The 13,129-nt window shown below is 51.9% G+C and overlaps 1 protein-coding gene across 1 annotated transcript in view; it reads right to left on the bottom strand.

Moving 5' to 3' along the window:
* Positions 1–13,129, bottom strand: part of TNXB (tenascin XB) — a 68,016-nt gene that overhangs the window by 17,865 nt on the left and 37,022 nt on the right. Inside the window, exons 13-21 of the mRNA XM_063633195.1 lie at positions 11,962–12,270; positions 10,088–10,375; positions 9,514–9,822; positions 8,783–9,097; positions 8,351–8,668; positions 7,622–7,987; positions 4,865–5,161; positions 2,541–2,867; positions 1,812–2,177 (exon numbers count right to left, since the gene is read on the bottom strand). Coding sequence (XP_063489265.1) covers positions 1,812–2,177; positions 2,541–2,867; positions 4,865–5,161; positions 7,622–7,987; positions 8,351–8,668; positions 8,783–9,097; positions 9,514–9,822; positions 10,088–10,375; positions 11,962–12,270 — 2,895 coding nt within the window. The remainder of the gene's footprint in view (positions 1–1,811; positions 2,178–2,540; positions 2,868–4,864; positions 5,162–7,621; positions 7,988–8,350; positions 8,669–8,782; positions 9,098–9,513; positions 9,823–10,087; positions 10,376–11,961; positions 12,271–13,129) is intronic.

The following is a 13,129-nucleotide window of genomic DNA, read 5'->3' as shown; positions in this document are numbered from 1 at the left end:
CTGAACGTGGACCAGAACAGCTTACTTCCAGAGTGTGAATTTTTCTAATGTTCATTTTCCAATAATTTCCCTATTCCCCCTGCTTCCCAACACTCAGATGGTCCTCTGAACACGCATATGGAAATGAGGCCTCTATCCCAGGAATCAGGGATGCCGAGCGAGAGTGCTTCCTCTGTCTGGATGGCCTTTGGGAGATGAGCTCGCACCTCACTTGGTGTCACAGAGGTGGCGACCTGCCCTGCAAGAGACCGCCTCTCAGCAGGGCTGATTCTTCCCCATCAGTAGGAATTCTCGAAAAATACTCTAAACCAGGCATAACAACCTGGCTGAGGATGACAGAAAAGGCAGCCTGACTGAACATTTGGAATTCAATTCACCTCATGATCCCCACCCCTCCAATTTCTTATGGACTAGAAATTTTGAACTTTCTCATAATTAGAAATGAAATAAGTCTGGCTGGGTGCAGTGGCTCATGCCTGTAATCCCAGCACTTTGGGAGGCCGAGGCAGGCAGATCACCTGAGGTCAGGAGTTTGAGACCAGGCTGACCAACATGGAGAAACTCCATCTCTACTAAAAATACAAAATTAGCTGGATGTGGTGGCGCATGCCTGTAATCACAGCTACTCGGGAGGCTGAGGCAGGAGAATCGCTTGAACTCAGGAGGCAGAGGTTGCAGTGAGCTGAGATCACGCCATTGCACTCCAGCCTGGGTGACAAGAGCGAAACTTCATCTCAAAAAAAAAAAAAAAAAAAAAGAAGGAAATTAATGAAATAAGCCACAAGAGTGATAGGGGAGTAGGACAGATGGAGTGTAAAGAAGGAGAAGACATTATATATTTTCTCTTTTCCTTTTCCCTGATTGTAAAAGAAATGTTTGCCATTTAAGAAAATTTGGACTATGCAGAATAGAATAATACAGAAAAAAAATGTGCTGGAACATTCTATTCTATCTAACAAATCATGCAACCCGTGGGATGTGTTTCTTTCCAGTTTTCTTGCCATGCCTGTTACTTTCAAATGGTTGTGATTAGCATCCTTACAAAAATCTGGGCTCCTTTTTCTTCTTTTTTGAGACTGAGTTTGGCACTATTAGCCAGGCTGGAGTGCACTGGTGATCTCGGCTCACTGCAACCTCTGCCTCCCGGGTTCAAGCAATTCTCGTGCCTCCACCTCCCAAGTAACTGGGATTACAGGCATGTGCCACCATGTTGGCTAATTTTTGTAGTTTTAGTAGGGATGGGGTTTCACCATGTTGGCTAGGCTGGTCTGGAACTCCTGACCTCAGGCGATCAGCCCGCCTCGGCCTCCCAAAGTGCTGGGATTACAGGCGTGAGCCACTGTGCCCAGCCTAGGCTCTCTTTTTTCAATGTAACATTATAAAGTAAGGGTCTTATGTTAAAACATTTCAGTGGTGGCATAATAGCTCTTTTTATAGATGTTGCCTAAATTATTTAGTCATCCCAACGTGGTCTGACGTTGGATTGTTTCTCTTGTGTGCATTTGTGTATGTGGTTATAACAAAGAAAGCTGTGATTAAGATGGAAAGAAAGGAAAATTCTCGTAAGTCAGGCTTGGTGTGCACCTGACATATTTCACTCTTGGAGGTTATCAGTGGTTGACCATTAGAGGGAGGCCACGCCAAAGTGAACAAGCAAACCACTAGCATAGGCCACAGCCACAGGGCACAGAGGGAGGGCAGGACACAGGAGACAAGGCTGGACCCACAGGGCTTGGTGAAAGGGCAGAGCAGTGAACCAGGTACCCATGAGGGAAAGGTGGTTACCCCCTGAGACCCCAAGCAGTACTCACCAGTCACGCCCACGGTGGACACTGGGCCCATGCGCCGCCCCTCGTGGAGGCCGTACAGGTGCATCTTGTATTTGCGCCCGGGCTCCAGGCCCCCCACGGTGACCTCGTTCTCCTCACCCCCAACACGCACCACCTGGGGCCGCCCGTCCCTGTCCTTGTACTGCACGGTGAAGGAGTTGAAGCGGCCCTGGGGGACGGTCCAGGAGAGGCCCAGCGAGTCAGGGGAGGATCCTGTCACTGTCAGCTCCCCCAGGAGCGGCTCCTCAGGGGCCTCCGGGGCCTCCGTGCTGGGTTCTGTGGGGCCGGGGGTCTCTTCCTCTGCAGCTGAGAAGGAGGGAGAGAGAGTGAGGGGGATGTCCTTGGGTCCTGGGGAAAAGGAGGGAGAAGCCAAGGCTATGACTGGGGGACCCGAGGTCACTTCAGAGAGGCCCATTCTTGGGGCTGGGTGGTCCTGCTCAGCTGACAGCTAACACACATGACAAGTTCCAGGGTCAGCTCTGGGGGACCTGGGACAGCCACCAGCACAGCAAAACTCCCGATGGCCCCTCCCTGCTCAGGAGGAGCCGGGGGTCAACCACACAAAAAGGTACAATGGGAGCCCCAGCCCCAGCCACAAGCAGGTCTGTGATGCTGACCAGACCCCTGTCCCGTTCCCCACCAGTCATCACCAAAGAGCTAGAGGGTGACCCTCCCACAGCTCCCACCCTGGGGCTCCCATCGTCCACTCACCTGTCACCCCGATGGCAGACACGGGGCCCACACGCTGGCCACTGTGGAAGCCGTACAGGTTCATCTTGTATTTGTGGTCTGGCTCCAGGCCGGAGATGGTGACCCTGTCCTCATGTCCTGGCACCCGTGTTGCCTTGGAATGCCCATCTCCATTCTTGTACTGGACAAGGAAGTGGTCAAACTGTCCCTCAGGAACCGTCCAGGACAGGCTGAGGGAGTCAGGGGTTGCATCTGTCACAGTCAGCTCCTCCAGGCGAGGCTTGATGGGGGGTTCAGGGGTGGGAGGTTCTGTCGAGGCTGGGGCCATTTCTTCATCCTTTCCTGGGGCTGCATCAGAAAATAGAACGGGTGGGCGTGCCTTGTGGGCCTCCTTTTAGTCAAGGGACTCTGGGATTCTCTTAGACACACCGACGGCCCACAGTCTGGATGCTGGTGCCCCAAGCTTAGGATATCATTTTTCTGCTTTGAATGCTCAGTTAACACCACACCTGTGGTGAAGTCACCCCTGTGATGCTCAGTGTGCAGGCCTGGAACCCTTAGGAGCTGACAAGCAAATTTGTTTTGCAGGACAGAATTGATGCTTTATAAGAACACCAACCAGGGCCGGGCGCGGTGGCTCAGGCTTGTAATCCCAGCACTTTGGGAGGCTGAGGCGGGCAGATCACCTGAGGTCAGGAGCTTGAGACCAGCCCGGCCAACATGGCGAAATCCTGTCTCTACTAAAAATACAAAAATTAGCCAGATGTGCTGGTGCATGCCTGTAATCCCAGCTACTCGGAAGGCTGAGGCAGGAGAATTGCTTGGACCCAGGAGGCAGAAGTTGCAATGAGCTGAGATCACACCACGGCACTCCAGCCTGAGAGCCTGGGTGACAGAGTGAGACTCCATCTCAAAATAAAGAAAAAAAAAAAGAAAACAAAGAACACCAACCAAACACAACAGGCAAGTTGTATCAGGAGGTTCATCCACTTGGGCTTGGAAATTCCACCTAATCCTGAGCATTTTTAGAAACCAACTTAGATTTTACAGCTGAGGGTAGAGAGATGAGACCACAGGAGGGCATCTTTGCAGCTGAGTTGTCTCTGGACTTGCAGTAGCTCTGCTAACTTACGGCAGAGAGCACCTCCAGTGATGCCAGTTCTTTTGGCCCGTGTGAAATCAATTGCTCTGTTTTCATTGATTTCTTTAATCTTTTCTGCTCTTCATAGGGTTTTATTCTGCCTTGATAGTGGTATTACAAATTCATAACATTTCATTTGTCTGTTCTTTTGGAGAACTGAGTCTTAAGCATCTAGGGGGTAACAGCTATAAAAGAGCTTACAAAAGCATCAAAGAGCCGAGTTACAGAGTAATGAAGGGAAAATGCCTTATTAAGTTGTGCACATGGCCAATATTTACAATTAAAGTAATAGTATCCATGTTAACAGGATTCAGTGTTGTTTTAAAAATAAATGGGTATTAATTTGGAGGCTTAGAGAACACATACAATTTTTCCCACTGAAATCAGTGATAATTATGAGAATTTGCCCTAAGGGATTTTCAGGAACTACCTACTTTCCTCAGAAGGGAAAGACTGCAGTTATCTCTCATTGTGTGTGAGAGCCAAGCCACACTCCCACCCACCCTTCACGACAGGTATGGTTATTCCTTCTTCACAGATGAGGAAAAGGAGGTACAGAGAGGTTGTGTGTCTGTTTTTTGTTTGTTTGTTTGTTTGTTTGTTTTGTTTTTTTGAGACAGAGTCTCACTCCGTCACACAGGCTGGAGTGCAGTGGCTCGATCTCAGCTCACTGCAACCTCTGCCTCCTGGGTTCAAGCGATTCTCCTGCCTTAGCCTCCCGAGTAGCTGGGACTACAGGCACGCACCACCACACCCAGCTAACTTTTGTATTTTTAGTAGAGATGGGGGTTTCACGATGTTAGCCAGGCTGGTCTCGAACTCCTGACCTCAGGTGATCTGCCCCCCTTTGGCCTCCCAAAGTGCTGGGATTACAGGTGTGAGCCACCGTGCCCAGACAGGTTGTGTGACTCTCTTGAGGTCACACAGCTCAAATGGGCTGAGGCTATGGTCAACCTCAGGTGTGTCTTGGTCTGTGTTATTTTCCTGGTCCCCTACCTCTTGGAGAACCCAAAAAGCCCATGTGTAACGGGTAGAAGACCTGGGGCAATACCAAAGGCTCAGAGTGAAGTCACCAGCAGAACCATTCCCAGGAGCTTGGGAGGCTTGGTCTCAGGGAAAGTAAAATAAAGCCACCAGATACCGACAATAAAGGGGAAACTGAGTCTAGTTCAGGGCAAGGCCCAGTGCCCTACTGCACACTTACCAGTTAAACCAACAGCAGACACGGGGCCCACACGCTGGCCACCGTGGAAGCCGTACAGGTTCATCTTGTACTTGTGGTCTGGCTCCAGGCCCGAGATGGTGACCCTGTCCTCGTGTCCCGGCACCCGCACCGCCTTGGGCTGCCCATCCCCATTCTTGTACTGGACCAAGAAATGGTCAAATTGGCCCTCAGGGACTGTCCAGGAGAGGCTGAGGGAGTCGGAGGTGACGTCTCTCACTGTCATCTCCCCTAGGCGCGGCTTCACAAGAGGAGCATCAGGGGACTCCTCTTCGGGGGCTGGGAAGAGATAGAAACAGAATATTTTCTCTTGCTGGAAGGAGTTGAGGAGTTGTTGAGGCCCCAGCTGTCTTGAATTCAGGTCAGAAGGTGGGCCCAGTCTGGGCCTAACTTAAGATCGATTTCTGATTATAATCATTAGTATTTTGTGGCTTCCTTATGGTCCCTCAAACATGCCAGGCAGCCTCCTAACTCAGTACTTTTGCAATGACTGTTCTCTCTACCTAAATGTTCTTTCCCTAGATATCTTCATGGCTCATCCCCACACTTCCTTTAAGGCTTTGTTCAAAAGCCACCTTCTTCTGTGGGCCTTCCCTGATTACTCTATTTAAAATTTCAGTTTTCTCAATTGCAATGTATCCTCCTTATACAGACCTGATTTCAGCAACAAATTGGAAAACAACGATTATGAGACACTTGGGAGACTGTAGCACTACCTGGATACTTGATATCAAGGCATGATTATTCATTTATCAAGGTATGCTAATCGTATTGTGGAATTTTATTATTTATTTATTTATTTATTTATTTAATTTTTTTTGACAGAGTCTTGCTCTGTCACCCAGGCTGGAGTGCAGTGGCGTGATCTTGGCTCACTGCAACCTCTACCTCCTGGGTTCAAGCAATTTCTTGTGCCTCACCCCCCACCCCCAAGTAGCTGGGACTACAGGCACGTGCCACCACGCTCTGCTTTTTTGTACTTTTTAAAATTTTTTATTATCATTATTTTTTTTTAGTAGAGACGGGGTTTCACCATGTTGGTCAGGTTGGTGTTGAACCCTTTACCTCAAGTGATCCACCTGCCTTGGCCTCCCAAAGTGCTGGGATTACAAGCGTGAACCACCTCACTTGGCCGTATTGTGGATTTTTTAAAAATAATTTTTTAAAAAACAGATATACCTTTAAATATTTAGTGATGAAAGGATAGGATGTCTGTGGTTCATTTTAAAATACTGCAGTAGTGTAACCACACAATGCAATACTGTTTGGCAATAAAAAGCAGTGTAGTGGCTGAGAGAGAGCAGGTGGCTCATGCCTGCTATCCCAGCACTTTGTAAGGCCCAGGCAGGAGGAGTCCTTGAAGCCAAGAGTTTGATATCAGCCTGGGTAATACTATGAGACCCCATCTCTACAAAAAAAATTTTTTAATTAGCTGAATGTGGTGGTGAGCACCTGTGGCCCCAGCTACTTGGGGGGCTGAGATGGGAGGATGGCTTGAGCCCAGGAATTTGGGGCTGCAGTGAGCTATGCCACTGCACTGTAGCCTGGGCAATAGAGTGGGAATTTGTCTCAAAGAAAAAATCAATCAATCCATCAATCAATCAATCGCAATGTAGTAAACATAGTACTTCTACATGCTACATCGATGAACCTCAAAAACATTATGCTCAGTGAAAGAAGCCAGACACAAAAGAATACATATTGTGTGATTCCATTTATACGAAAAGTTCTGAAAAAGCAATCTACAGAGAAAAAAGCAGATTAGTTATAAACTAGGGCTGAGATAGGAATGGGTCTGGACCCAAGATTTCTTTTGGGGGTGATGGAAAAGTTCTAAAATTAGATGGTGGTGATGGCTGCACAAGTAGGTAAAGATACTAAAATCAGTAAGCTGTACACTAAAAACAAGTGTATTTTATGCCACATGAATTATAGCTCCATAAAGGTGTTAATAAAGAAAACATTCAGGCTGGATGTGGCGGCTCACACCTGGAATCCCATCACTTTGGCTGAGGTGGGAGGATCACTTGAGCCCGGGAGTTCGAGACTGGCCTGGGCAAAAAATACAAAAAATTAGCCAGGCATGGTGGAGTGCGCTTGTGGTCTCAGCTATTCGGGAGGCTGAAGTGGGAGGATCCCTTAAGCCCAGGAGGTTGAGGCTGCAGTGCAGTGAATTGTGACTGTGCCAGTACACTCCAGCCCGGGCGGCAGAGTGAGACCTTATCGCAAAAAAAAAAAAAAAAGAAAGAAAGAAAGAAAGAAAGAAAACATTCTAGTGATTCTAGTGGAGGAAGTGGGTGGGGCAGAGATGAGACAGACTGGTCAGAAGTTGATATTTGATTGAAGGAGGATGACAGGGTCTTTGTACTATTCTTTCTGTTTATACATTTGAAATTTTATTTAACAAATACTTATTAATTTAATTAATTTGTATTTCAAAAATGTGTTCCAATCGCACAAAAAGAGTTATCTATAGAGTTCCAAGAAAAAACGGAGAGCCACAAACCAGCCAGTGAATCACCTCCCGAGAGGCCTCAGTCCCCGGGGGCCTTTCCCACATGACTCCGACACTTCTCCTGGATTTGCTCTCTCTGTCCCCAGATCACACCTGTCCTGAGGCTTTAGTGAACAGGGTGTATTATAGGTTTGAGGTCTTGGGGTCCTGGGTCCCTAGTGGAGGAGATGCTGGAGGCTGCACTTTCCTAAGACCCAACTCAGAGAGCTCTGCAGTGCACTCACCCGTGACGCCCACAGCAGACACTGGGCCCACGCGCCGCCCCTCGTGGAGGCCGTACAGGTGCATCTTGTACTTGCGCCCAGGCTCCAGGCCCCCCATGGTGACTTCACTCTCCTCGCCCCCAACACGCACCACCTGGGGCTTCCCATCCCTGTCCTTGTACTGCACGGTGAAGGAGTTGAAGCGGCCCTGGGGGACAGTCCAGGAGAGGCTCAGCGAGTCAGGGGAGGATCCTGTCACTGTCAGCTCCCCCAGAAGTGGCTCCTCAGGGGGCTCCGGGGCCTCCATGCTGGGTTCTGTGGGGCCGGGGGTCTCTTCCTCTGCAGCTGAGAAGGAGGGAGAGAGAGTGAGGGGGATGTCCTTGGGTCCTGGGGAAAAGGAGGGAGAAGCCAAGGCTATGACTGGGGGACCCGAGGTCACTTCAGAGAGGCCCATTCTTGGGGCTGGGTGGTCCTGCTCAGCTGACAGCTAACACACATGACAAGTTCCAGGGTCAGCTCTGGGGGACCTGGGACAGCCACCAGCACAGCAAAATTCCTGATGGCCCCTCCCTGCTCAGGAGGAGCCGGGGGTCAACCTCACAGGAAAGCCCAAGGGGAGCCCCAGCCCCAGCCACAAGCAGGTCTGTGGTGCTGACCAGACCCCTGCCCCACTTCCCACCAGTCATCACCAAAGAGCAAGAGGGTGACCCTCCCACGGCTCCCATCCTGGGGCTCCCGTTGTCCACTCACCTGTCACCCCGATGGCAGACACGGGGCCCACGCGCTGGCCACTGTGGAAGCCATACAGGTTCATCTTGTATTTGTGGTCTGGCTCCAGGCCCGAGATGGTGACTCCTTCCTCGTGCCCTGGCACCCTCACCGCCTTGGGCTGCCCATCTCCATTCCTGTACTGGACCAGGAAGTGGTCAAACTGGCCCTCGGGAACCGTCCAGGACAGGCTGAGGGAGTCAGGGGTGGCGTCTGTCACAGTCAGCTCCTCCAGGCGAGGCTTGATGGGGGGTTCGGGGGTTGCGGTGGGAGGTTCTGAAGGCTCCTCTTCCTCCGGGACTGGACAGAGACATGGAAAGAGAGGACTGAGGTGGGCAGGGTATCTGCGGGACTCTGCTGTCCTCTGGACTCTCCCAGCCATCTGAAAGGAGGCACAGTGGGCAGAGTTCTCACCTGTCAGGGCCTCGACATGGACAGGACCCACATGCTTCCCATCATGGAAACCATACAGGGTCACCAGGTATCTGTGGTCGGATTCCAGGCCAGAGAGGGTGATGTCATTCCGGTCGCCTCCTGTACGGACCATTTGGAATTGCCCGTCTCTATCTGTGTACTGGATTTCGAAGGAGTCAAATTCTCCCTCAGGCACCATCCAGGAGAGATGCAGGGTGTGTGGCGTGGCCTCCTCCACTGTCAACTCTCCAAGATGGGGCTCAGGCACTGGAGAGGTCGGGGCCGTGGTCTCAGTTTCCGTTTCTTCCCTGCCGGCTGGTTCACAGAGACAGGTAGAGACAGATGGCTGGTGTGTCGCTGCACCCAGACTCTCAGGAGGAGTGAGGGAGGAGAGGGAGTGAGGGCAAGCAGTCAGCAACCCAAAGACCAGCTTTTGCTGCACGTGGGTGAATTTCAAAAGCATTGTGCTAAGTGCAAGAAACGAAACACAAGAGACTGCGTACTGTGATTCCATTACATGGAAAGTCAAAATGCTGTCTCCAGGGTGATCGAAAGCAGACAGTGGTTGCTAGAGGCTGGGGCTGGGGTAACTGACCCTAAAGGGGCACAAGGAAACTTTCTGGATCAATGGAAATGATATAAAATGGGAAGCTCAGAGATCTTATAGCTCAGTCAGACCAGGAGAGCCAGGCGGGAAGGAGGCACAGGTGTTCCAGCTGCCGCACACTCACCAGTTATGGCGACGGCCGAGATGGGGCCCACACGCTTGCCGCCGTGCAGCCCGTAGAGCAGCAGCTTGTACCTGTGGGCAGGTTCCAGGCCCGGCACGCTGACCTCCCTGAGGCTGCCCTCCACGGGCACCACCTGGGGCTGCCCATCCCTGTCCTTGTACTGGACCACAAAGGAGTCAAACTGGCCCTCAGGGACTGTCCAGGAGAGGCCCACGGAGTTCTGGGTCACGCTGGTCACCTGCAGCTCCTCCCCCAGACGGGGTTTTGGGGGACGCTTTGTTCCAGTATCGTCCATAGCACTCCGGGCCTCTGAGATGGAGACACGGAGAGGAAACGGCTGAGCTGTTTCTGGAAGGCTGGGTGACCTCGAAGGGCAGGATCGAGAGGTCTGGAGACAGGGCTTTGTGTGGCTGAGTCCTGCCGGGCTGTGCTAGGGGCTTGTGCAGGGACGTGGGGAGCTGGATCTGAGCTGAGTGGCTGAGGCCAAATAATGGTAATGGCAGCCACCATAAGTGACCGTCTGCTGCTTGGCCTGAGGGGAGCAGAGCAGGGACCTGCAGGGAATGCCCCTCACCCGTGGTGCCGTCGGCAGTGAGGGGGCCATGGCGCTTGTTGCCCAGGAGGCCATAGAGGAGGAATCTGTACTTGCGGCCGGCATCCAGAGGGGTGACGGTGACAGAGCGCTCATGGCCCTCCACGGGCACCACCTGGGGCCCGTCTTTGTCCTTGAACTGGACCACAAAAGAGTCGAACTGGCCTTCAGGAACCGTCCAGGAGAGGCGCAGTGAGTCTGGGGTGGGGTCTGTCACCCACAGCTCCCCAAGGCGGGGTGGGGCCCCTGGGCTGGCGTCACTTCGGGCAACTGATGGAGAGGAAAGGTTCTTGTGTTTATTTTTTCCAAAACAACTCCTTGACTGCCTCCCTCTGGGGCTGGAAAAACCCAGAACTGCCCAAATGCTCAGTGCTTCCCCAAAATATTTCCATCACCTCCCATCCTCACCACCATCTCCGTCTGGTCCACGCCTCTCTCCCCTTGACCCAAGTGGGGAGGGTCACCTGTCCTGAGTCACCTCCAGGGAAAGAGATTCCCTAGCTCTCTGCCTCGTCTTACTCCCCTTTCTGTCCAGCCTCTTTCCGCCTCTCACAGACTGCTTCCCCAGCAGGGTGCAGCTTCTTACAGACTGGGTCTCTATCTCCTCTTACCCAGGAGCACATGATTTGGCCGTGATTTGGCTGGCCCCTGAGGAAAGGGGTGATTTGGCTGGCTCCGAGGAGCACAGGATCCCTGATGGGGGCAGACAGCAGGTGGGGGAGGCAGGATGTTATGACACAGGTAGTTCTCACCCTTCTTCGTTCCCTTTCTTATTCTGCACCGGCTGGCCCAGGAGAACTAAGGCTCCCACGGGGCCTGGTGAAGGAGCGTGGGCTGCCTGTGAGAATGTTGAGGGGGATGATGCTGGGGAGCTCAGGCAGGGAAGGGATCTGGTGTCTGCCTGAGGAGCCATCCCAGGGCTTGAGAAGGAGCTGGCCTGCTGCCTTCCTGGAAGGTGAGGGCGCTGACGACATTGTTATTGCAAGTTTTCTGGCAATAGGGAGCCCCCAGGGGCAGGGGAGGGCTTGGACTGAACCCTTGGAAAGGGGCACAGCTGGGCTGGGCTCCTCTGGTTCCCAATTTCTGAGGCTCCAGGAGGAGGGCAGAGAAGGAAGGGCAGCCTCTGTAGGAGGCACATATGGGCCCAAACAGGCCTGAGCTAGGAGGGTGAGAACCTGGGTGAGAGTCATAGGGGAGAAAGCAAAGACTCTCAGGAGGTGATGGATTCGCAAGGCAGGAAGGGTTCCTGGCTCCCCTCGCCCCTTCTCCCAGCACCCCTAGGCTCCCACATCCACCCTGCAGGCAGAGGCCTGCAGGGGCTTCCCTCATCCAACAAAAGTGGAAATTACGAGAAGAGAAGCAGAGTCAGCAGGGAACAGCAGACCCAGGAACTGGCCCCACTCTCCTGGTCCTCATCTGCTTTTTGGCTTTTCTTTTTTTTTTTGGTCTTTTTTGAGACAGAGTCTGGCTCTCTATCACCCAGGCTGGAGTGCAGTGGCGCAATCTCGGCTCCCTGCAGCCTCCACCTCCTGGGTTCAAGTGATTCTTGTGCTTCAGACTCCCGAGTAGCTGGAATTACTGGCGCCCGTCACCACACCCAGCTAATTTTTGTCTTTTTAGTAGACACAGAGTTGCGCCATGTTGGCCAGACTGGTCTTGAACTCTTGACCTCAAGTGATCCACCTGCCTCGGCCTCCCAAAGTGCTGGGATTACAGGCGTGAGTCACCGTGCTAGCCCCATGTGGCTTTTCAAATGAGACAGAGCAGGTGGACAAAGGGAAGACTCAGCAGAGGGAGTGAAGAGAAGGGTGGGAAAGCTGTGGCCTCAGGCTCAGCTGTGTGGGGGCCCCTCTCACCGGTCTTTGCCTCCACAGAGACTGGGCTGCGTCGTTTCCCATCCTGGATCCCAAAGAGCAGGAACTTGTACTTGCGGGAGGGTTCCAGGTCAGGGATGGTGACCTCCCGCAGGTCTGCAGCCACGGGCACCACCTGGGGCTGCCCGTGCCTGTCCTTGTACTGAACCACAAAGGAGTCGAATTCACCCTCAGGGACTGTCCACGAGAGGCCCACAGAGTCAGGGGTTACATCCGTCACTGTCAGCTCCCCTAGGCGTGGCTCCAGGGGAGGCTTGGAGGCCTCTGTGGATGGGGCTGGTGGGAGGGGAGCTGGGATTTGGGAAGACAAAGAACATGGTTGAGATCTCTGAGGGGAGAACCCCTGGGCTTTGAGGGCCTCAGGGGGGCTGTGAACTGAGATGGGGAATAGTTACACCTTTACTTCCAGACCTCTAACTGAAATGCAGCATTTCTTTCAAAAACTAATGTAGAAAACCAACCAGAGTAGAATTATTGTGACTTTGTTACCAATAGAAACCACAGATGTTTTCATGGCACCTTAGAGTTATTGCAGAAACTTTAAAATACCTTTTATATCCATCACTGCTTCTAAATTTTGTAGTTTAGTAAACACGCCACCAAGTCCTCTTATTTAATGAACTAGTAAATAAGTCCAAGTATTACTAAATCATAAATTTGGATTTTTAAGAAATATTTTGGGCCGGGTGCAGTGGCTCACGCCTGGCACTTTGGGAGGCCGAGGCGGATGGATCACTGGAGGTCAGGAGTTTGAGACCAGCCTGGCCAACATGGTGAAACCCTGTCTCTACTAAAAATACAAAAAATTAGCTGGGTGCGGTGGCGCGTGCCTGTAATCCTAACTGCTCAGGAGGCTGAGGCAGGAGAATTGCTTGAACCCGGGAAGCGGAGGTTGCAGTGAGCCGAAATCGCGCTATTGCACTCCAGCCTGGGTGACAAGAGCGAAACTCCGTCTCAAAAATAAAAAAGAAATATTTTGATAACTGTCTATAAATATAATTTTTTTCCTTTATAATCCTGTACATCTTATTTTACAGATTTAAAAACATTGCCTTCAGGCGGGGTACGGGTTTCACCAGATGCCATGGCACAAAAATCGTGGAGAACCTGTGCCCAGGAAGCCATGAGGGGCAAGAAGGAGCCCGGAGCA

Source organism: Symphalangus syndactylus, chromosome 23 (assembly GCF_028878055.3).
Source record: "Symphalangus syndactylus isolate Jambi chromosome 23, NHGRI_mSymSyn1-v2.1_pri, whole genome shotgun sequence".
In the NCBI taxonomy this organism is placed as follows: domain Eukaryota; kingdom Metazoa; phylum Chordata; class Mammalia; order Primates; family Hylobatidae; genus Symphalangus; species Symphalangus syndactylus.
Note: the sequence above shows the minus strand (reverse complement) of the source record. Positions and strands in the feature narration are given on the sequence as shown.